This window comes from Canis lupus, chromosome 15 (assembly GCF_003254725.2).
Source record: "Canis lupus dingo isolate Sandy chromosome 15, ASM325472v2, whole genome shotgun sequence".
Taxonomy (NCBI): Eukaryota; Metazoa; Chordata; class Mammalia; order Carnivora; family Canidae; genus Canis; species Canis lupus.
In genome coordinates this window covers 48,824,496-48,848,698 of record NC_064257.1, presented here as the reverse complement: position 1 = coordinate 48,848,698, position 24,203 = coordinate 48,824,496, and the positions used below count along the sequence as shown (strand labels likewise).

Sequence of the window (24,203 nt, the reverse complement as noted above, 5' to 3'; positions counted from 1 at the left end):
TTATAAATAAATAGAAATAACAGTAGCATTCTATCCTGCTTATATCCTACATAGATTATTGAATCATTTGTAGGTAGTACTCTTTGAGACTGTGTCAAACTAGATAGCATGCAGAGTTGGTTCCTGAGTCGATTGGAAACCATGCTGTTTATGGCATGAGTGAGAAATATTGGGACTTTGTTTTGTTTTGTTTTGTTTTAATATGGGGCACTTGGCCTGTAGTGAATGTTTTCTAGTATTAGAATGGGTAACTTAACCAAGTACTGTTTCTGAGAGCAGATATCAGTTCATCAGAGAATAGCTTTTCAAACAATTCTGTTTAAAAGTTTAATAGACTGACTTCAAATTAGCAATCTTCATCTTTATAAAGAATATTTAAAGGATAAGCTAGAGGACTTTCATTAGTGACAATATATAATTTATTTTTATTTTTTATGATAATATATAATTTATTTTTATTTTGTTTATTTAAAAGTGTTGGACTAAATGTTTGCTAAATCTGGCTTGTTGTGTCCATGATTGATGGTCTAGGATAAAACACTTCGATTCCCCTGAAGCTGAAAAATCATGGAAAATGTAATTATCTGTACTCTGGTTTCTTTAAAAAGCAATTTACAGTGTTAGGTTATTATGTAACAGTCACTAGATTATCTCTTGAGAAATTTCTTAAAAGTTGTAAAAAACCATTCTTTTTGTAGAAATAAGAATATGGAAATGCAAGGTAGAAGTAGTTTAATAGTTTAAGATATCTGTATCTTAGCATTAATTAGGGGATATCAGCACTTTGTAAGTAATAAGATTTAGCTGAAATAGGAATTTCATTATTATCTGGCTGTAGATATATATGGAGTTGGTGATGAGTGATCTCATTTCCATAGAGGGAAGAAGTAGCATTGAATTTATTTGTAAAAGTTCAGGTTTTAGAAATATTTAATTAATTTCAGGTAGAAATTTACTTTATCTCCTGAAGGATATAATTTATTTAGCCATGCTGGACTATTGATCTAATAAAGTTATAAAATTTGAAAGATAATGAATTGAAAAAATTGAAGGACTTCTCCTTTCAGATGAATTTATACTTCACATGTTAAATGCTTATTTTTTAAAGTGGAATGATAGCTTATAAACTACATTGCATTACTATAAAATGATGCAATGATTAGCATTATTTTAGGTGTAATCATTATCATTACATCAGGTGTAATGACATCACCCATTGGGTATCACCCATTATCATCAGGTGTATCATTGTAGCAAGACAGTTTCTTTTTAGTTAGTCTTTGAGTTTTTATGATAGATTCAACAATATAGGATCACCTTAGATACTCAGAAGTACTAAACTGCCAATTCAAGATCCTTGAATAAAATTTAATTAGATTCAATTTCTTACTGGTAAATTCCGGTAGACTGATAACAAAGTTGATTCACTCTTGATTCACTCTTATCTGTAAACCTGTGCGGTGCCTACTCATTGGGCTGTATTCATAAAATTTGCAAAAAATCTACTTTTATGTATCTTATATATGTATTTTAAGTCGTGAGGAATGTTTTGGATAGTGGTTTTTGTGCATTGTAAAATAAAGTTTTGAGTAGAAGTGTTTGCAGCATGGTACTGTATAAAAAGCACTATACTTAAAGACTGGAGACTGGCTGTAATCTTGCCTTTGTCAGTCACTGGCTGTATGACCAGATGCTGGAAATTTATTACTTTTACATTTTTTAAATGATTTTTTATTTAAAAATTTTTAAGAATATGTTAGATATTTACAAAGTAGAAAATGAAATAACCATAAAATTATTACCAACTCCCAAACCATCTTGTTTTGCTTATAATCGTTTGTTATATCTACCTCCCTTTATTTTGCTTTAGTACTTAAAAATAATTAGACATTATGTTGTTTTACCCTTAAAATATTAAAAATTCATTTTAAAAAGGATATTTTCTTACTTGATCACAATTGCTGCGATTATACCTAATATTGGTAATAGTTCTATGTCATATAATAGTTCATATTCATCTTTATTTAGATGTCTTTTTATAAATAATTTTCTTCTAATTGAGGTACAAACAAAATCAATTTATTGCATTTGGTTATGTGTTTTAACTCTTTACTAATATGAAACAGTTTTACTATATTTTTCCTCTGTTTTCATTGGCTTGTTGAAGAAATCTGGTTGGTTCTGTAGAATATTACATATTTTGGCACTCTGTAGTCATTTTTTTCCTGATGATGTCATTTAATGGCTTCTCTGTCCCATTTATCTTCTGGTGGCTTGAGATTAGATTTAAAAGTATAATTAGAGAGAAGCCTGAGTGGCTCAGTCTGTTGTACGTCTGCCTTCAACTCAGGTCATGATCTCTGGGTCCTGGGTTCAAGTACCAAATCGGGCTTCTTGCTTGGTGGGGAGCCTTCTTCTCCCTCTGCCTACTGTCCCCCCTGCTTGCTTGTGTACTCTCTGACAAACAAATAAATAAATTCGTTCATTCATTCATTCATTCATTCATTCATTCTTTTTAAAAAAGAAGTTTAATTAGAGGTAACTTCATATTGTATCTTGCCTAAAATCATGTATTTTCTGATTATCTCAATTTTAGTGATATTAACTTCCTTTTTCAACCCTTTGTAAGGATTGATATTTTATTACTTATGTTTTTTTAAAGAGGACTTTCAAAAACAAAGAGAAAATTACTTAAAAAAGTAAAATTTATTCTGTCTTGCAATTACCATGTGTAAGTTCATTGTACACATTTTTACAAATCTAGACTTCATTATGGGGTGTTCATGATCTTATGTTCCTATACCTTAAAACATTTTGCTATTTCACCATTATTCATCAGTTATTCCAACTATGTAAGGACTAAAATAATGAGAAAACAAGAATAGTGGAATTGCCCCTAGAATTATGGTATAATAAGAAAACAAATCATCACTCTTGGATCACCCTCAGTTTTTACTGCATTTCCCAAAGTACTGGATCATATTTTAAGAAGATAGAAATTCCATTTTCTCAGTGGGGACAGGAACTGGTATTTGGGGAGGGCAGAAACATTTTAGGTATTATGTGGTTTCTGATCCTCCAATGGGCCCCAGTACATCTATACAGTATATTGTTTGTTAGTATTAAAATTTCATGGGGGTGCAATTAAGAAGAAAATGATCTGAAATGGCTTCCTAGTGGGGAGCAATAATGAAAGAAAGATTGAGAAATATCAGTGTACAAGGAATCTGTGGACACTATCTTTGTGGTCTTATTTTCAGCTTTCATTGAACTTAATTAAGAATTCAGAATTGTTTATTTTCTACCTTTAATGATAAAATAAAATTAACAGAAGAAGACATTTTACAATTATTAGGCCGTCTGAGGATGAATTTAAAGAGACAGAGAGCAGCTCTCATAAATTTTATCAAACTCAAGAATTCATTAGTGCACAATATATTTCTGTGGACAAAAAGGAAGTTGGTTTTCTTAGCATGTCATTAATAGAAAGGACTTCATTCTAAAAAAAATTATGCAATGTTTTCTGACAAGAACATGGAACATCTTATTTTGTGAAAAGGCAAGTGACAGTGTTCTTATATGGTTTTCATAGTGACCACAATTTATTTGGTATGGTTTCTAAGTGAATAAAAAAGGCAGGTGTGTTATGTGAAAATGATTGGAAGGAAAGGCTCATGTAGAAATGAAAAAGTTCAGTGGATTTCTCATTCTAAATGGTGTTTGAAAGTCCAAAGAAGAATATATTTTATAATTCTGGATCAAAGAAGATGGCTGTCTTTTCTACAAAATTTTGAATGATTCATCTTTTGCAAAGTACTATATTTGATGATGTAAGTTTAAGAAAAAGGACCAGAATTAATGATAAGCTAGAACCTATTGGAAGTTTATTTGAAATTTGGAGTTAGTATTTATAAAGTGGGTATTATGTTTATAGATTGATGAAGAACAGTTGATTATATCCAGAGTGCATTGCTCATAGAGGATATATACAAATACCTTTAAAACCAGAAAAATAGAGAATTAGAATTTGAGTATATTGTGCTTATTTTCTTATTAAAACTTCTAATAAGGTTTCTCATCATGCCTTTATATGTAAATTAACTTGTCTTAAAAATATATATATTTTAAAAAGCTTCTTACATTTCGTATGGCGAATGGTTGTGACTGTTTTTCATTGTCTACTTGAAAGTTTAGGTAGATCAATGGGTTCATATGTTACATTGCTAGCTTAATATCTGGTAAGTCATTTAATATTTCTGAGTTTAGCAATAAGGAAAAGAAATGGTAATAGAGGTGGGATAAATAGTCTTTGGTGAAGAAATTATAGTTGTCTTTGGTCATGAAATTCCAGAAAAGTATAAAACTCTTGGTTTTGGTATCCTGAGTTTATCTTTTTTGAAGAGACTAAAATTGCCTGTCTTTGAAAAATGAACCAAAATTTAAACCAAGCAAAATGCATCTTACCATTATTCTGAGAGTTTTTTAAGGAAGTTAGATTATGAGCCTTATCAGATCTCTGAGCCTACAAACAGTACCTTGTTTACTTTCTCTTTAACTGGGGCAATAATAGGATGTGTGGTGTATAAATGAAAATTAAAATTTCAGCAACTTAGAACTTCACTCTAAGTGTTGTTTTAGGGCCTACCTTCAATTAATTCTTAGAGTCTGAATGTAAATCTGAAGATTTACTGGTTTAAAATTCGTTTTTCCTTTTCCATACATGCATCCAGTGTCACCCAAAGGCAGAGAGAGAGAGAGAGAGAGAGAGAGAGATAATTATGTTGTGCGTGCAGCCTGATACCATGTCCTTTATTGGTGATATTTCTTGTTGATTTGTTCCTGAGGTTATATATTTTTGTTTACAGTGTTAATACCTTTTATACAGAGAGCTTGTTATTAGACATCTTTTATAAGGTCTTTTCTGTCTTCTAAAGCCCTTTCTCATTTAAAATTTAATATACCACTCACCTTGGCCCTCTTCCCCATCTTTGCAAATCTACCAAACCCCACTCCAAAAAAAACAAAAAACAAAAAACAAAAAAAACCCCAACAACAACACATGAATTGTTCTAATCAAACTGTGAAATGTTATTCATTTTACTGTCATTGAACACTCAACTCATTGATCATTGAATTCTACCTTTGGATGGTCCAAGGCCTTTATTTGGTCATTATTGTTCTTTTTCTGAGTGTGTAAAAAAGGCTGAACCAGATCAGAGCCCAAATGTTTTGTCATTAAAGGAAAGTTGGTAGGACTTCTGGTTTCTCTAGAATAAAGCAGTTAGGAATAATGACCTAAGTGTAAATAGATCTGAATTTGCTTTTTGGACGTAGTAGCTTTTGAAGTTGAAGTATAAGGAACTTCCTAGTTGTTTACATTTTATGAAAAGCAACAAGGTTTCCTACCAGTAGAGGGCTAAACCAGCAATGAGATGGACTATTGCTATGTTCTTCCTTTTGGCCTTGTTATTAGACTATAGAGCTTATGCTCATTTCAGCTCTACAGAAACAATAATTTAGTTAATGAGTTTTTTTTTAAAAAGATTTTATTTATTTATTCATGAGAGACACAGAGAGAGGCAGAGACATAGATAGAGGGAGAAGCAGGTTACCCATAGCCCAATGAGGAACTTGATCCCAGGTCCCCAGGATCATGCCCTGAGCCAAAGGCAGACGCACAACCACCGAGCCATGCAGGCATCCCAATGACTTGCTTTCTTAATACAACACATAGACATTCTGTAGCTAGTTTTTATGCTGGTGCTGACACTATTACCATCATTATTTCCGTGTTGTACATTTTTTCAGACATTGAGAAAAATGATTCTTTTCTAAAAAGTGAAGGTGGGAACAACCTATTTAACATGAATGCTATTTATAAGGCTAGCACATAGGATTGTATGCCATCAGTAGGTATGAGGCATCATGACTAAAAGAGGTAAGGAAAAGAACTAAAGAGCTAGAAGTTTAAAGAAAGGAAATAGGATGGAATGGGATGCCTGTGAGAGTTTTAATGGGAAGAAAGAAAGAAGATAATTCTGTAGGGTATGTAAGGGGCCATCAGGAATTCTTTTAGTTGTTTCACCTGAATTCTAAACTTGTGTTTGCTTAGAAGAATATAGAATGCAAAATTATAATTTTTCTGATTATTAGTAATGTAACTTAGTGCTTTTAATTATGGGGATAACATACTGGTTATGAAATGTTCTTTGAACTTTTTTAGATTTTGTTGGTAATCAAAACTAAGAAAGTCTTTAGATATATATTGTTTAAAAGTTCCTGAAGTGTTTTTGGTGAATGCAAAGGAAACAAAAGAGAAAATGTAAATGAATTTATTTATAAGAAATCAAGAATATATAACAGAGAATGCTTGCACTTCTGTTAAGGTTTAGTGTGAGGTCACAGGTCAAGATACTAATAAGAGTGTTTGGGATGTCTGCTGCCATGAAACAAAATGGAAACTTGATTGATAGCTAGAGGATTGAAGGGAGAGAGTGTGGTGGAGAAAGCAAAGGTCAGAGAGCCATTTCCCTTCTCTGCATGTATAACAATCAACTCTCCAAAACAAATGTAGATGATATTGATCAATATGGCATATGTTGTGCACATTTCTGAGTATTGTGAAATATGCCATTATGTATAGAGTTCTAATATTTTAGTAGTTTGAATACCAAAATGAAATAGTTTACAAATAAAATCGTGGTACTTTTGATACCAAGTTTAAAGTAATTACAGAGTACCTTGTTTACTCATCTGATCAAATATGTGTCGGTTTGGTTCTTAGGAAGATGTTAAATTTTATTTTAAGAACTAATTTGGATAAAGTTGTGTAACAGATCCTTCCTACTTTTTTTACTTTGTAATTTTTCTTTTAAATTCTCTTTAAAATAGGTCTGGTTTGCATGAAGTCTAGTAGTTCAGTTGTGGAATTGGTTATGCTACTGTGTTCTCAGGTGAGTAACAAGAATAAATGTTGGATTAAAAGTAAATTCTTGCATGAATTTATTTTACAAGGAAGTTACTGTTTTAGTAGAAATTTTTGCTGTGATAGTATTTTGAGCTTGCAGTTTTAAAATAATTATTTGTATTGCTAAAGCGTCACTACTTATCTTTGATAATAGCAGATAATTTTGTAGTGAGTGCTGAGAGAAAACAGATGAATGAGAAACAGATTTTTAGAATCACATTAAAAAATGTCTAGAGCAAATGATCTTGAGGTAGCTAAATTTCTTTGCTGCATATATTAAGGTTATAGAAACAGATTTATTTCTATACCTTGTGGAGTGCCTCTCTGAGTCCCCCAGGAATAATGGGTTTACTTCCCTTTTGTGTAGAGGTTATAAAATGAGTGATAAATAATTTTGAATTCTTGTCATTGCTAATTATTTTTGACACGCAGAGTAGATTTGGAAAAACATCAACAAAAATATGGCAGCCATCATAATAAGATGTAGTAAAAATAAATCCCTAAAGCAAAATTGCTTTCAATGTTCAGAGAAATTTTATACCTCAGGTGATTAAACTTTAATGGTTTTTAGAAAACTTATATAAAAAATCCTATATCTTGTGATGGTTTTTCTTTTCTGTTTTGTAATTAAACAAATGAATGTTTTTATTGAGAGTTTTCTTTGTAGTCTTTTAAAAATGATATCTTGCTGGTAGTAAATTCCCCTACTTAAAACTTTAAAATAGGCTTTTTTAATAGGAAGGGTATTGGTCTAGAGGTCAAGGGTTCTGACCCATTTCAAAACCTTTGACCTTCATTTACAACTCTTGTGGTTTACTTGCCTGACGAATAAGGATAATGCAAAATTAATGTTTCTTTGCATCGATTTATTCATTTTAGTGCCTGTATTGCCAAATTTATTTAGACTGTGCTGACGGACATTTCATGAATACAAATTAAAGAATCATAGAAGGTGTGAAAAATCAATACTATGCATTGTCAATAAAATGCAAGAAGAACAATTACTTCTAGAGATTACACCTAATGGATTTTTATAATGAACTTGTGAGAAGTATTTATTTTTCTAGTGAGCTTATTATTCTTAGATTTAGCAAGAATCACATTTTTATAATTTAATTATCTCTTTTAGGAAACTCCTTTCCTTTAAAAAGCTTAGTGAAGAAAATTTTTCATTAACTAATCTGATTTGAAATAATTGCCTATTTATTTCTTGGATCAAAATAACCATATGCCATTCTTAAATCAATATAAAATTACCCTTACATTTAAGAAGAATTTGTTTAGTTTTGGGTGTTTCTTCACAGAGTATGAAATTGTTTATAGTGACATAATTGTTTTATAGGTAAATTTTGATAGCAATATTCCACTTTTTCGTTTAGAAGAATATATTCTTGATACATCAAAGCTGTTTTAGATAGTATATTACATAGTTGAACATTAGAAGCTAAAAAGATGAAGAATGACATGTTTTAATGTACCTATTTGTCATGTATGTCACAGTGCTGCTTAATACTAATGCAATCAAATGGGATCTGAAGATCATTTAGTAAGTTGCAAAAGTCAGATATTCTCAAGATTTTTCTTTGAATAGAATCAAATACATTATTGGTTATTTGAAGTCCTTACCATTTTTTATGAGTTCTTCAAAAGTTCCATGGCATCTCTATAAGATGTAGCACAGTGTGAAAAATGATGTGAAAAATGAAGCCAGAATTAGCTCCAGATGTATACAGATTGTTCCGGGGTGATAATTACATTTTTCACTTTGAATTTTCCTAATTCAAAGAGGTCAGATTGGCAATCACAAAAGTGATTTATTTTGTTAAGAAGTGAACTGTCTTTTTCTACATGAAAGCTTAAGAGATATGAAATTGAATTTGAAGTCGACATTTTGCAGATACTGGGTGGGGATGACTTGAGTTTGATTGATAATTATTTTTAGTCTGAGATAGGGTGGGAAGTGAAAAGCTAGCCTATTGCTAAAATTCTAATTAATTTTTTAAGGGGAGATGGAGAGGATTGAGTGCCAAAGATCAAAAGATCAGGTCAAAGACTCCTTTTTAATCACATAAATAATGGGATATGCTTATGAACTTAACATCTGCAAATTTGATTTAAGACTTTACAAATTAGTTGGTGTTAATATCATGACAATCAGCCATGTTCTGATTATTTTCCTTGAATCCATTCAAAACTTTCTTTTTACATTCCTTTAAATAAGGTGTTTAAATTAGCCACATTTTATTACAAAAGAAAGATTAGAGCTTAAATTTTAAGAAATGTGGAAATGATCACATTTGGTTTGCTGTCATTAAGACCAAACAGATGACTATATATTTTCTTGAAGCTTCAACTAGGATTATATTTTTCAATATTCACTCATTCATTTCATGTTTTATCTCATTTACATTTTAACATTGTTAAGGCAAAAATCCTATTATTTAGAGTTGAAATGCTTTCTTGACATACTCTGCATTACATTTTTGAGTAAATACAGAAGATTTATTAAATTAGGTTTATTCATATATTGAATCCCATGTAAAGTAACTCAAGAGCTACTTAAGCTTTAAAGCTGGATTTAAATTTTTTTTTACTTCTTTAAAATAAGATTGTATACATTCTTCAGGAAACTGTGTACTCACTGATGCATGGAAAAAAATTGAACAAACTCTCAATTATACTTCAGATTTAGGTTTTTACAAGCATGTAACTTACTTGTACATAGTATTTGTTGTGTATGTGTATAAACCTTGTAGAAATCTATATGAATTTAAAGAAAATGCTAAATATTTCAAATACTATTACTCTAGCATTGTGTAAAGTGTATCATGCTCATTTGACATTAATATCATTCTTGAAAGAATTGACATTGCATTCAAGGCCACTTTATAAAAGCGTTGCTTTGCTCATCCTAATTCAGTCTGACATACATTCCAATAACACTACCTCCCTTCTTGGGTTTAAAGCTAAATTTATGACTGTGCATTGTGAAGTGCATCATTTAAAAATGGTTTCAACCCAAAACATCTAATAAATAAATAATGTGTATGGCTACTCAGTAGTAGACTTTCTAGACTAGAAATCATTCCATCGGATACTCAACAGTCCACTATCGGAGAGGGCTGTCAGATAAATCTTATGGTAGCTGCATTCATGTCCTGTAAATCACATATTATTGTCTGAGCCTTCTGCCAGGTCATCTATTCTTTTCCCATTTATCAGAAATGCATAGAGTATATAGGAAAACTAGAAGCACCATGTAGTCTGGCCTGGCATCCTGTCTGAGTAATTAATTAGCAGCAAAACTTAAAATACTATTAGTCTGATTTTTCTGTAAGTTTTTTTTTTTTCTGTAAGTTTTTTAATCAAAATATGTAGATTGTTGCTATTTTGGACATTTTTTTTCCCATGAAGGTTATGATGGAAGGCTTGGTCATTTTAGATTCAGGTGTTTCTTTCTATACCCCTGAATTACAATTTAAAATTCATAATAGGAACCAGATGTTGCCATTTTTATGATTCTTTTATGTCAGTTTTGTGTTTGGATTTTTGCCATTTGAGGTTTTCTTCTTGAATCTTTGTAGTAAAATGTTTTTTCATCCTCAGTCTTCTATAATTTCTTTTTTTCTAAATCTAGCTTTCTTCTTTTTTTTTTAGTTTATCTCTTCTAAACATTTGATGTTCATGTTACTTTTATTACATTTATTATTACTTTTTATTTTGTGAACTTTTTCTTTTTGTAGTTTTGATGAATATTTTGAGTAAAGTAGATAATTGGCATACACCAAGGTGGGGCAGGGGAAAGAAAGCAAACCAACTCTTTACCATGGCATAAAAGTGTCCTTCACTATTAGGCCTCAGTTACTGCTTAGATCTCATTTCTTACCACATTGTTTTTATAGTCTCAAGCTAATTTATAGGTTCTCAAATGAAGCTGAACAATTTAAAGTTACCCACATATGTGCCATCATAATTTTGTCTCTTAGCATGGGCTTTTTCTTTCCCTAAAATTTCCTCCTTCAAATTTGGGGACTCCAATTGTTGACTTCTTCTCATCATTCAGAACTCAGCTTATTAATTGTTCTCTTCTCAGATAATCATTTCTGTAGTTGGTGTCTTTTTGCTTATCCTCATTTTAGCACTCTTTATAGAATGTACCACCAATTTTAGGTATACCTGCAGCACTTATTACTTATTTATTGTCAGCCTCCCTCTCTGTACTCTAATGTTCCATAAAGGTAGTATATCTTTCTGTTTTGTTAGTACCAAATATACCTGGTACTTAGCACAGTCCCTGGCACATGATGACTGCTTAGTAAATATTTATAGATAAATAATCCAGCTTCCAGCTACATGGTCGTCTTTCTGGAGATGGAAAGCTTCCACAGAGCTTGCTTGCTTGCTTTTTGCTAGCTTGATTTATTTACTTATCTTTATAGTTTTTTATTCAACTTCTACTTAGCATACAGTGTAAAATTAGCTTCAGGTGTACAATACAGTGATAGGACGCTTCCATACATCATGGATGCTCATCACAACAAGTGTACTCCTGAATCCCCATCCCCTATTTAACCATCCCCTCCTATCTCCTCTCTGGTAGCCATCAGTTTGTTCTCTATAGTTAAGGGTCTGTTTCTTAGTTTGTTTCTCTCTCTCTCTCTTTTCCCCCTTTGCTCATTTTTTTCTTAAATCCTACATATGAGTGAAATCAAATGGTATTTGTCTTTCTCTGACTTATTTTGCTTAGCACAATACTATCTAGCTCCATCCACATTGTTGCAAATGGCAAGATTTCATTCTTTTTTTGTGGTGGAGTAATATTCCATTTTACACACACACACACACACACACACACACACACGTACTACATCATCTTTATCCATTCATCAGATGATGGACATTTGGGATGTTTCTGTAATTTGGCTATATGATGCTTCTATAAACACTGGAGTGTGTTTATCCCTTTGAATAAATATTTTTGTATTCTTTGGGCAAATAGTGCAATTGCTGGATCATATGATAGTTGTATTTTTAATTTTTTGAGGAACCTCCCTACTGTGTTCCAGAGTGGCTACATCAATTCGCATTGCCACTAACAGTACAGGAGGGTTTCCCTTTCTCCACATCCTCATGAACACTTGTTTCTCATGTTGTTGATTTTAGCCATTTTAAAAGATGTGAGGTAATACCTCATTGTAGTTTTGAGTGTTAAGTATCTTTTCATGTGTTTGTTGGCCATTTTCATATGTCTTTGGAGAGATGTTTGTCCACGTCTTCCCATTTTTTGATTTGGATCATTTATTTTTTGGGTGTTGAATTATAGAAGGTTTTGTTTTGTTTTTGTTTTTTTTTTTAAGATTTTATTTACTTACGAGAGACACAGAGAGTGGCAGAGAGAGAGAGAGGAAGAGACAGGAGAAGCAGGCTCCATGCAAGGAGCCTGATATGGGACTCAATCCTGGGACTCCGGGATCACGCCCTGAGCCAAAGGCAGACACTCAACCGCTGAGCCACCCAGGCATCCCAAGTTGTATAAGTTCTTTATTTTGGGTACCAACCCTTTATCAGATTATGTCATTTGCAAATATCTCTTACCATTTTGTAGGTTGCCTTTTAGTTTCGTTGATTGTTTCCTTTGCTGTGTAGAAGCTTTTTATTTTAATGAAATGTCCCAGTAGTTTATTTTTACTTTTGTTTCCCTTGCCTCGGGAGACATATCTAGAAAGAAGTTGCTAAAGTCAATGTGAAAGAACTTAATACCTGTATTCTCCTGTAGATTTTTCTGGTTTCAGGTCTCACGTTTAGGTCTTTAATCCGTTTTGAATTTATTTTTGTGTATGGTGTGTAAGAAAGCAGCGTAGTTTCATTCTTTTACATATTGCTATCTGGTTTTCTCAATACCATTTGTTGTTCTTTTTCCTATTGGATATTCTTTCCTGCTTAATTTACCATACAGTTGTGGGTTCTCTGGGTTTGCTATTCTGTTTCATTGATCTCTGGTTTTGTGCCAGTACCATACTGTTTTGATACAGCTTTGTAATGTAACTTGAAGCCTGGAATTTTAATGGCTCCAGCTTTGTTTTTATTTTTATTTTTTATTTTTTTTAAAGATTTTATTTATTTATTCACAGAGACACAGAGAGAGAATGAGAGGCAGAGACACAGGCAGAGGGAGAAGCAGGCTCCATGCAGAGAGCCTGACGTGGGACTCGATCCATGGTCTCCAAGATCACGGCCCGGGCTGCAGGCGGCACTAAACCGCTGCGCCACCAGGGCTGCCCTTTGTTTTTATTTTTTAAGGTTGCTTTGGTTATTCGGGGTCTTTTGTGTTTCCATGCATATTTTAGTATTGTTTGTACTAGTTCTGTGAAAAATGGTGTTGGTATTTTAGTAGGGATTTCATTAAGTCTGTAGATTGTTTAGAGTAGTATAGTCATTTTAACAGTATTTCTTCTTCCAATCTATGAGCATGGATTGTTGTTCTCTTTCTTTGTGTCTTCTTCAATTTCTTTCATCAGTATTATTTATTTTTCAGATCTATGTTTTTCACCTCTTTGGTTAGGTTTATTCCTAGGTATCTTATTATGTTTGGTGCATTTGTAATGGTGTTGAGTCCTTAATTTTCCTTCTGTTGCTTCATTATTGATGTATAGAAATGAAACCGATTTCTGTATGTGACTGTCCTGTGACTTTACTGAATTCATGCATCAATGCTAGCAGTTTTTTAATGGAGTCTTTTGGGTTTTCTGTGTAAAGTATCATCCCATCTGCAAATAGTGAAAGTTCTATTTCTTCCTTGATGATTTGGATGCCTTTTATTTCTTCTTGTTGTCTGATTGCTAGTGGTTAGGACTTCAGTACTATGTTGAATAAAAGTGATGAGAGTAGACATCCCCATCTCGTTCCTCACAGTAGAGGAAAAGCTTTCAATTTTTACCCATTGAATATGATATTAGCTGTGGGTTTTTTTTAATATGGCCTTTATTATGTTGATATATGTTCCCTCTAACCCTACTTTGTTGAATGTTTTTATCATGAATGGATGTTGCACTTCGTTAAGTTTTTTTTTGCATCTATCGAAATGATCATATGGTTTTTATTCTTTCTTTTATTAATGTGATGTATCATGTTGACAGATTTGTAAATACTCAACTACCCTCACAACCCAGAAATAAATCCTACATGGTGATTTTTTTTAATGTATTGTGTGGTGTGGTTTGCTAGTATTTTATTAAGAATTTTTATATCTGTTTTTAGGAGGATGTTGCCCTGTAATTCCCTTTTTTAATGATGTCTTTATCTGGTATCGATATTGGCATAATGCTGGCCTCATAGAATGAATTTTGCAAATTTTCCTTCCTTTTCTATTGTTTTTGGAATAGTTTGAGAAGAATAGGCATTAATTCTCCTTTCAATATTTGGTAGAATTTGCCTTTAACATCTGGATTTTTGTTTGTTGGGAGTTTTTTGATTACTGATGCAATTTCTTTGCTGGCTATTATTGGTCTGTGCAAGTTTTCTATTTCTTCTTGTTTCAACTTTGGTAATTTATATGTTTTTAGGAATTTATCCATTCTAGGTTGTCTAATTTGTTGGCTTATAGTTTTTAATAATCTCATACAGTTGCTTGTATTTCTGTGGTATTGATTGCTATTTCTCCTTTCTTATTCGTGATTTTATTTATTTGGGTTCTTTGTCTTTTCTTTTTGGTAAGTCTGGCTAGAAGATTATTAATTTTATTGATTTTTTTCAAGGCACCAGCTCCTGGGTTCATCCGTTCTACTGTTTTTTTAGTTTCTGTATCATTTATTTCTGCTGTAATCTTTACTATTTCCTTCCTTCTGCCAGCTTTAGGCATTGTTCTTTTTCTAGCTCCTGTAGGTGTAAGGTAAATTGTTTTATATTTTTCCTGCTTCTTTAAGTAGACCTGTATTGCTGTATACTTCCCTCTTGGTACCACTTTTGATGCATCCCAAAAGTTTTGGATCATTGTATTTTCATTTGTATTTGTTTCCATGTATTTTCAAATTTCCTCTTTGATTTCCCTTGTTGACCCATTCAGTTTTTAGTAGCATATTGCTTAATTTCCCATGTATTTGTGGCCTTTCCAGATTTTTTTCTTGTGGTTGACTTCCAGTTTCATAGCATTGTGATCTGACTTCATTTTTACATTGAGTTTTGTTTTGTGATCTAACATGTGTTCTATTTTGGAAAATGTTCCATGTGCACTTGAAAGGAATGTGTATTGTACTGTTTTAGTTTGGAATGTTCTGGATATGTCTGTTAAGTCCATCTGGTCCAATGTGTCATTCATAGCCATTGTTTCCTTACTGTGTTTCTGTTTAGATGATCTATCCATTGATGTAAGTGGAGTGTTAATGTCCTCTACTATTATTGTATTATTATCAATGAGTTCCTTTATATTTATTATTAAATGTTCTATATGGGTGATCTCATGTTGGGTAGTTTAGCATAAATAGTTAAAATTCTTATATCTTCGTTACATTGTCCCCTTTATTATTGTGCCCTTCTTTGTTTCTTGTACAATATTTGTTCTAAAGTCTGGTTTTCCGATACTTGTTTGTTTGCTTGTCTGTTTGTTTTTGCTTTCTTTTGACCTTCATTTGCATGATAGATGTTTTTCCATCCCCTCACATTCAATCTGCAGGTATCCTTAAGTTTATAATGAGGTTCTTTAGGTAGCACATAGAGAGGGCTTGTGTTTTTATCCATTCTTGACACTCTAAGTCTTTTGATTGGAGCATTTTGTCCATTTGCATTCAAAGTAATTATGGATAGATATGTATTTATTGCCATTTTATTGTTTTGTGGTTGTTTCTGGAGAGTTTCTCTGATTCCTTTTTTTTTTTTTTTTAAGATTTTATTTATTCATGAGAGACAGAGAAAGGCAGAGACATAGGCAGAAGGAGAAGCAGACTTACTGCGGGGAGCCTGATGTGGGACTCAATTCTAGGAATTCAGGATCATGACCTGAGCCAAAGGCAGATGCTCAATCATTGAGCTACCCAGGCGTCCCTCTTTGATCCTTTCTTGTCTTTCTCTTATATTTTGCTGATTTTCTTTTGTGATGTATTTCTTTTTCTTTATTCTTTATATGTTTATTAGTGACTTTTGTTTTTTGATTTTAAAGATTTTATTTATTCATGAGAGAGACACCGAGAGACAGAGAGAGGCAGAGACATAGGCAGAGAGAGAAAGCAGGCTCCATGCAGGAAGCCCAATGTGGGACTTGATCCCTGGACTCTGGGATCACGCCCTGAGCCAAAGGCAAATGCTCAACTGCTGAGCTACCCAGGCATCCCTGTTAGTGACTTTTGATATCTGGTCACCATTAGGTTTGTATATAACAAGTAGTAGTCTGTATTAGGTTGATTGATGTTCAAGTTTGAACCCATTCTTTTCTAATCTCTTTCCCACACGTTAGGTATATATTACTATATTTTATATCCTTTTGTGTGTGTGAGTTCCTTTACTGGTTTTTGCAGAAGTACTCATTTGTGCTGCCTTGTGTTTCTTGCCTTTACTTTGTTGCTTTTGGCCTCTCCTTTCCATTCAGAGTCCGCTTTCATGTTTTTTGCAATGCTGGTTTAGTGGTCACAAACGTTTAATTTTTGTTTGTCTGGAAAAATTGTTATTTCTCCTTCTATTCTAAATGATTTCCTTGCTAGGTAGAGTATTGTTGGCTGCGGATTTTTCAGTTTAGCACATTGCATATATCATGCCACTCCCTTCTGGCTTATCAGATTTTTGGTGAAAAATCTCCAGCCAGCCTTATGAATTTCCCTTGTAAGTAAGGGCCTCTTTTAAGATTTTTTTCTTTGTCACTGTATTTTGCAGATTTAATTACAGTATGTCTTAGTGTTGGCCTGCTTTGTTGATTTTGGTGGGAGTTCGTTGTGCCTCTTGGGTCTGGATGTCTGTTTCATTTCACAGATTAGGGAAATTTTCAGCTATTTCTTCAAATTTTCTGCCCCCTTTTCTCTCTCTTTTTCTATAATGTCTATAATATGAATGTTACTACGTTTGATGGAGTCACTGAGTTCTCTAGGTTTATTCTCATTTTGTATAATTCTTCATTCTCTCTTTTTTTCAGCTTCATTGTTTTCTATTACTTTGTCTTCCAGGTCACTAATTTGTTCCTCTGCTTCTTTAGCCTTATGTTTATTGCATCAAGTCTATTTCTGATCTTATTTATTACACTCTTCATTTCTGACTAATTCTTTTTTAACTCTTTTATCTCTAGGATAAGGGTCTCACTGATGTCTTCTTTTCTCAAGCCCATTGAGTTTCTTAATGATCATTGCTTTAAGTTCTCCATTAGACATATCACTGAAATTTGTTTTGCTTAGATCTCTGGCCATGGCCTTATCTTTCATTTGGGATACATTACTCCATTTTGGGATCTTTTATAAGCTTTTGCCTTCTTCTCTGGGTTGGAAATGCCATTTATGTTATGCTCCTGAAAGTAATGGCTCATGAAAAAGGTTATGTAGTACTCAGAGCCTGACACCTCAGGAAGTGTCTCCTGTGTGTGCTGCATGTGCACTGCTATTGTGTTCTTTCTCTTTATCCTTCAAGCCAGTTGTCTAACGGGGCTTTCCTTGCCTGCTGTGGGCAGTGTTTTTGGTGCCTGACCTGGAGAAGGGTGAGTTTTAACTAGGTGCCCTGTGGCCTGCTTGTGAAATAAGACATATCAGACCTCCATTGCAATTTTTACCCTGTGAAACTCTGGTCAGAAGTCATGGTGTGGGGGCTTTGTGCTGGTTTTCTGTGGGAGGGCCTGTCTTGCTGGAATTGAGGCATGTGTGACAGGCAGTTCCGCTAGGCACTAGGGCTTGATGGAAGCAAGTTAGGCAGCTAGTGTTGGGGTTATGCTGCTCCCTGAAGGTGACTGTGTTTACTGAGGAGCAGAGAAGGGAAAAGGTGCCATCCACCTCTGAGGAGCCATTTGTGTGAATGCTGCCTTTCAGGGACACTTCTGATAAGAGTGAATAATCTCCCCACTGTGTGCCCTAGGGGTTTCTCAGATCCCTGTTTGTATGCACCTCATATCCAAGTTGTTTGCCTGACTTCACTCTAGGAGCAAGGCAGTGCCCTTGGGGCTCTTTGCTTCCCAAGCCTGCTGACTTTCAAAACTTCAGGCTTTAAGCCCCACTGGTTGTAGGATCTCTAGAAATTCAACCCCTCTCATTTTCCAAGCCAGTGTCTTTGGGGAAGTGTTCTCCTTGTGCATTTCCCTGTGTGTGCTTCACTTTCTCACCTTTCTCCATGCCCGAGGCTACTTTCTCTCCACAGTAGCTGTGATCCTCTTCTCCCCTAAACCATTCCTCTGCACATCCTACTTTCTTCCATGTGGCCTCTTCTCTCCCTTTAGTTTGTACAGTTTGTTCTGTCAGTCTTCAGGTCAATTTCTGGGGTATTAAGGTTGATTTGATATTTACCTAGCTGTGTTCATGGGACATGGTGAGCCTAGAGTCCTCCTCCCCAACCATCTTCCTGCTTACTTTTCTGCAGAGCTGTGAATTTATCTTATCTGGGTCCTTCTCTCTATGCCTGCTTATGGGTATATATTCTCTTATTTAGCAGACATGTATCATATGCTTTTAAGGTAAACCCCTCCTTTTAAAGAAAGTACGATCAAACGAGAGAGGCAAGTAATTGTAGTACAACGTATAAATTTATAAAGACTAGAAGTGAGACATAAAAATAAAGGGACAGGGAGTGGAGTTAGTGCTCAATATATTTCTGTTTTTGAATAGATCATTTTAGGTGACTATAACTTGGAGTCAGAAAGTTTTTTGAGTTCCATTTATATTTTTATAATTTCAGTACCTATAGTTTTCCTTGGTTGGATTTGTGGTGCCAGGTACTTGTTTGGATCGTTCTCATTATCCAAAATTTCTAGTAAAAGCAAATCCCAGTTTGTGTACTGTGTGATAATAATGGGTATTCTGTGAAAGAAGTTATATTGTGGTAAATGTTGTTTGAATTTAATTAGCTTTCTTTACTGGAGGCCTGTCAAGTCCTTTAGTAAATGTGTGTGTCAGCATGTGCACATGTGTATTGTTGAACGTGTAATGGAACTAATATTAGCATATTTGAAAATAGAATCATCTTTGTGGCCATAGAACATGTGGATGATTTTTATAAAATACAATATGAAAGACGTTTTTGTTGCTTCAGGGGTAATAAAGTGAATAATGCAGGAAGTATCTCTTTTAGTACTCTGCTTTTGTTTTTCGCTTCTCCAATCACAGTGACTGAAGAAAATCACTAGATATGCAAAATTAGTTATTTTTTTTAATTAGTTATTTTCTTCATGAAATATTGTGATTATTTTTGCTTCATTTAGAAGAAATTATCTCAAGTCATTTGTTCTCTCTCCTTTGTAGGAAATTTGGATGTAACTCCCACTTTACATGTTGTTTCTGAAGGGATAGATCTTCAGAAGTGATGATAGTAAAAGTTGGTCATTCTTTCTAGAATATTTTAAGTTTAACCAGGATTCTGTTTATGTGTGTGTGTATTTTGTTTTTCTTGTTTTAATGATATAGTACTAACCTTGAGTTTAGGATAAATTCAAACATTTTGATATTAGTTGATTATATGGCTATTTTCTATATTGACTGGATCACATTACATTTTTAGTCAATGTTGTGTTAATTTGGGGATCCCTGGGTGGTGCAGCGGTTTAGTGCCTGCCTTTGGCCCAGCGCGTGATCCTGGAGACCCGGGATCGAGTCCCACGTCGGGCTCCCGGTACATGGAGCCTGCTTCTCCCTCTGCCTGTGTCTCTGCCTCTCTCTCTCTCTCTCTCTCTGTGACTATCATAAATAAATAAATAAAAATTTAAAAAAATATTGTAATTTATGCTGTATAATAAAATTCAAGTATATAGCATAAAGTCTTAAAAGCAGAGTCATAATATATATTATATTAATGGTATTGCATACATTATTATTGAGCCATTTATAGAATTGAACTTTGGTATGCACTTAATGAGGTCCAAGAGGTTCAAAGAAAATGAAGTTAATATATATGAATTTCATATGATTAATTTCTGATGAAATAAATTTTCAGTAAATATTTGTCAAATAAATGAATAAAATTTTAGCAAGAGACTGTAGTTACATAGCCTAATCACAAAATGGCAGGTTCTCTTTACATCTTGTCTGTTTATTCATCCAAACGACCAGGATTTGAGGTAGCTTTCCATCAAAATTTAGATATAATGAAAATGCAAAGTCATTATTAAAGAGTCTTATAAGGTTAAAGAATTAAGAATGAAGATATTACCCTACTGCATAAAGTTAGGCTTTTTCACTGAAATCTGTAGTAATTCTATGTTTTTAAAAGTATAATTTATGTATGAGGTGTTTCCTTGAGACAGTAAAAAAAAAAAAAAAAAAGAATCTATCTTGATGATCCTTACCCTGAGAAGTGAGTAGAAATAGGAATGCTGGTAGTTCACATTCACCCAGGTAGATTTAAGACTAAACATTATGGGGCAGCCCCGGGTGGCTTAGGAGTTTAGCGCCACCTTCGGTCCAGGGCCTGATCCTGGAAGACCTGGATCGAGTCCCACATCGAGCTCCCTGCATGGAGCCTGCTTCTCCCTCTGCCTGTGTGTCTCTGCCTCTCTCTCTCTCTCTCTCTCTCTGTCTCTCATGAATAAATAAATAAAATCTTAAAAAACAAAAGACCAAACAAATTAATCAAGGGGAGTAGAATTTGCTATTCTGATATGATCTAAAAAAACTCAATCTGTGACACGTGTAAATATTTTTAGCATGGGAATGCATTACCAAAAATCTGTTATTAAATCTTTATTTAATAAAAATACTCATTTGATGTTTTTTTCGCTTTTATTGTAAAGTAAAAATAATTCTAAATCCTTCTAATTCTTACTTATCCTTTTAGCTTACATGCCCTCAGCATTGATTTAACTCTTAGAGTTAAGTTTATAGTGATGGGTTCTAAAAAAGAGTTAAATTTATAGATTTAAGAGCTCTGTTAGTGTCGTGTTATATTAGAATTTTTATTTCTTTCATTAGATGATAAACTCTTTGAGGTCAGGAAATGATTTCTTGTTAATTTTATTCTGTAGTGTAGTTTTATAATCACAATATAATAAATATTTTATAGATATTTGTAAGTAAATCAAGTTATTTACCTTATTTAGGTAAAATTTCCCCTAAAATTGAGTTTTGAATCATTGAAAAGTATTTAAAGAACAGACATAATTTTGTTTAATGATTGTTCTGTTCAAGTCTAACTTGATGTGAAATATGTTAGCCTTTATACATAAGCTTCAAATCCTTATTATGAACTCTCTTACCTATATTTCCTTGTTTTAAGAAAGTGATATATATTAAGCCCCTTTTACCTGATCAACTTTGGGTCTCAAAAGACCTGGTTAAAAGAGTTATAACTGTTACTTCTTACGAAGAAATGAAGTTTGTGCATTGTAGATTTTCCTCTTTTTGTTGAGTTATTTCTATCACCTTTAAGTCACTAGCTTCAGAAACTTAGCATTTGATTCAGATTTTGCATCTTGTTCTAACAAAAAATATGAACAGGTAGTAGTAGCTCTTACAAATGATACACTTACCAAATGTATTAATACATCGTATGCAAAAGTTTCATGAAAGAAACAAATCTTATATCCAAGTAGAAAGATTTTCACCATTTTGGTTCAAAGTGGTAAAAGTTCCTTGGGTGGCAAAAATTCGCAAAGTTTATTAAGTTGAATGTTGGAAAAAAATAAATATTGAAACTTATACTTTGATAATGCTGTATATCATTCCATTTTCTTTGTAACCAATCTTATTTTTTCCAATGAAAATAGGACTTTTGGGTCAATTGGCTTCTTTAAGATCAGTTTATTTGTATTTTATTACACACTCTTATAAATAACATAGTAGTATTATAAGATCATTTTATATGGCCCAACAAGGATTAATATAATTTAATATTTCAACCTTTCATAATGTTACCCCTCCTTTTTATTTTTGTATATGTTTATACCTCATCCTTAGAAAGTACTTGTAGAAAATAAGTGAATGTAAATTGTTTCTGAGCTTTGTTATCGTCAGTGTTTAGGACTTTTTGATTATGAATAGGTGAGAATCAGTAGGGTAGTGATTAACATTGGGATAAAAAATAGGCTCCTATTATAGTTACTTATTTTTGCCTTAGAACTGCTGTGAATATTTTATCCTTATAATAGAGAAAGGCTATGAGCATAGGTGTTCTATATTGAAATGCTTAGAATTAGTTTCACGTGCAATAGAAGCAGTTGACTATATAAGAAGAGACCTTTGAGCATGAGAGGAAGTCTGTGAGAATTAGGAAAGGTTAGTCCAGTATTCAAGCTATATTAACTCATTATGACAAATCTTAAATGCACTTCAATAACGTTAAAATACTTAAAATCAGCTTACTAACTTTATGTTCATATGGTAAAATATTTGTGATGTTACTTGATTTAAATTTTTATAACATCTTTTATAAGATGGAAGCATTTCTTTCTAAACAGCAGCAAAAATATTACACAATAAATCAGACTAAAGAACTGCATTTTACTTTCAGAAAATAAAATATTAAGTTGATTTGTGAGTGAACATTAATTGATCTTTAAGTCTGGATGCAGACCTTTTCAATATTAATTTAAAGGGCTTTGTTACAACTGAGGAGAAACATAATTTAACTTTAGATGTAGGATTTATTCTGAAACACAGGCATCCTGTTGATTCACTAGCACACGAGGTTTTAGAAAACATAACCTTTTAAGGTAAATTTTGTGGAACTGGCAGTACACCCCGTGGCTTGGCAGTCTAGTCAGAAGGATGATACCATGCTGACTATATAACTAGATCTTTGAACATTATTCTCAAGGGTGGTAAATGCAAAACAAAGTAATATCAACTGGCACTTAATTCTGCAAGTTCCCTGCTGATTGGGGTATTCATTGAAATAGAACTCTTCCTGACAGGAAGTCAGCCTATGCGTATGGAGACATCTGAAAATAAAGTGTGCTTTAATTTGGCACCCTGCCATTTTACAACCGGGTCTTTAAAATTGGGACTGGGAAGAGAGCAAAAAGGAAGAATACCTGAATGGGAATAATCTAAGCATAACGTTTTTCCTTGGCTTTCATATAATTATGAATACATAATTATATTTTGTCTCTGTTTCTCAGCTCTTCTTGCTTGGTTTTTCTTAGTCTTTTTTTTTTTCTATTTCAAATTAATCTACTGAAGTTAAAATATTACAGAAAAGCTAGCTTAAAAGTATAAAGCTTGAGATTGTCTTTGTTTAATATCAGACCCTGGTAACTTTGTGAAGACTGAGCTGTATTCCCATACCATATATTTTTTCACAAATATTATATAGACTAATTGATTTAATCAGAACATTCAGAGTTCTTAGGATTCAGATTTAAATTTTGCTGTCTGAAGTGTTTACACTCTTTGGCTCAGTTATATCTGGGATAATACAATTATTTTGTACGTTAATACCTGAAACAGATTTAGTATATAATAGCATAATTTAGGAAGGGACAATGATTATATATTACTAATTGCACATATATTCCATTTATTATGCATTTCTTAGGCAGCTGTTTTTAGTTAAGCTGCCATTTTATAATGTGAAAGCCTGTATGCAGTTTTAAGAAAATCTGAAGTTTGAACTTTTAGGCCTGAGTGAAGTAAGAATGAGAATCCTGAAGGCTGTTTGTTTTTCTAGCAGTAAATACCTCAACTGCTGGAGGAAGACTAGATAGAGATGATGTTGTCTCCCTCATTGCAACAGAAGAGGAAAGGAAAAGGATGCCTTGGACAGGATCTTAAGAAGAGGCTGGGGCAGGGAAATACTGTGATGATAGATTTTGAATTTTAATAAATTTTTTCCTCTACCACATATTAACTCTTTAACCTTGGGAAAATGACTTCACTTGCTTGAAACTCAGTTTCTTGAGTGGAACAGGTATAATAAAGATTGTATTAGATAACATGGGAAAGTATATAAAACAGTTCTTAAAGTAGGTTGTAAATTAAAGTTACTAGTTTCTGAATCTGTCAGCATGAAAAACGTTGTGTCTGGGCTCTTAGCACCGATGCAATAAAGAATTAGCAATCTGTAACAAAGTGAAAGCAGAGAACAGTTTTGTGACAGCAGCAGTGTGTTCTCTAGGGGAGAGCAGACAGCTTCC

The 24,203-nt window shown here is 33.1% G+C and overlaps 1 protein-coding gene across 13 annotated transcripts in view; it reads left to right on the top strand.

The window, feature by feature from the left end:
• The window catches only part of LRBA (LPS responsive beige-like anchor protein), a 728,875-nt gene that overhangs the window by 216,818 nt on the left and 487,854 nt on the right, over positions 1-24,203 (top strand). For all 13 annotated transcript variants that reach the window (XM_025439493.3, XM_025439495.3, XM_025439499.3 and 10 more), the window contains one exon: positions 6,892-6,953. In XM_025439493.3, the coding sequence (XP_025295278.1) occupies positions 6,892-6,953 (62 nt within the window). The remainder of the gene's footprint in view (positions 1-6,891; positions 6,954-24,203) is intronic.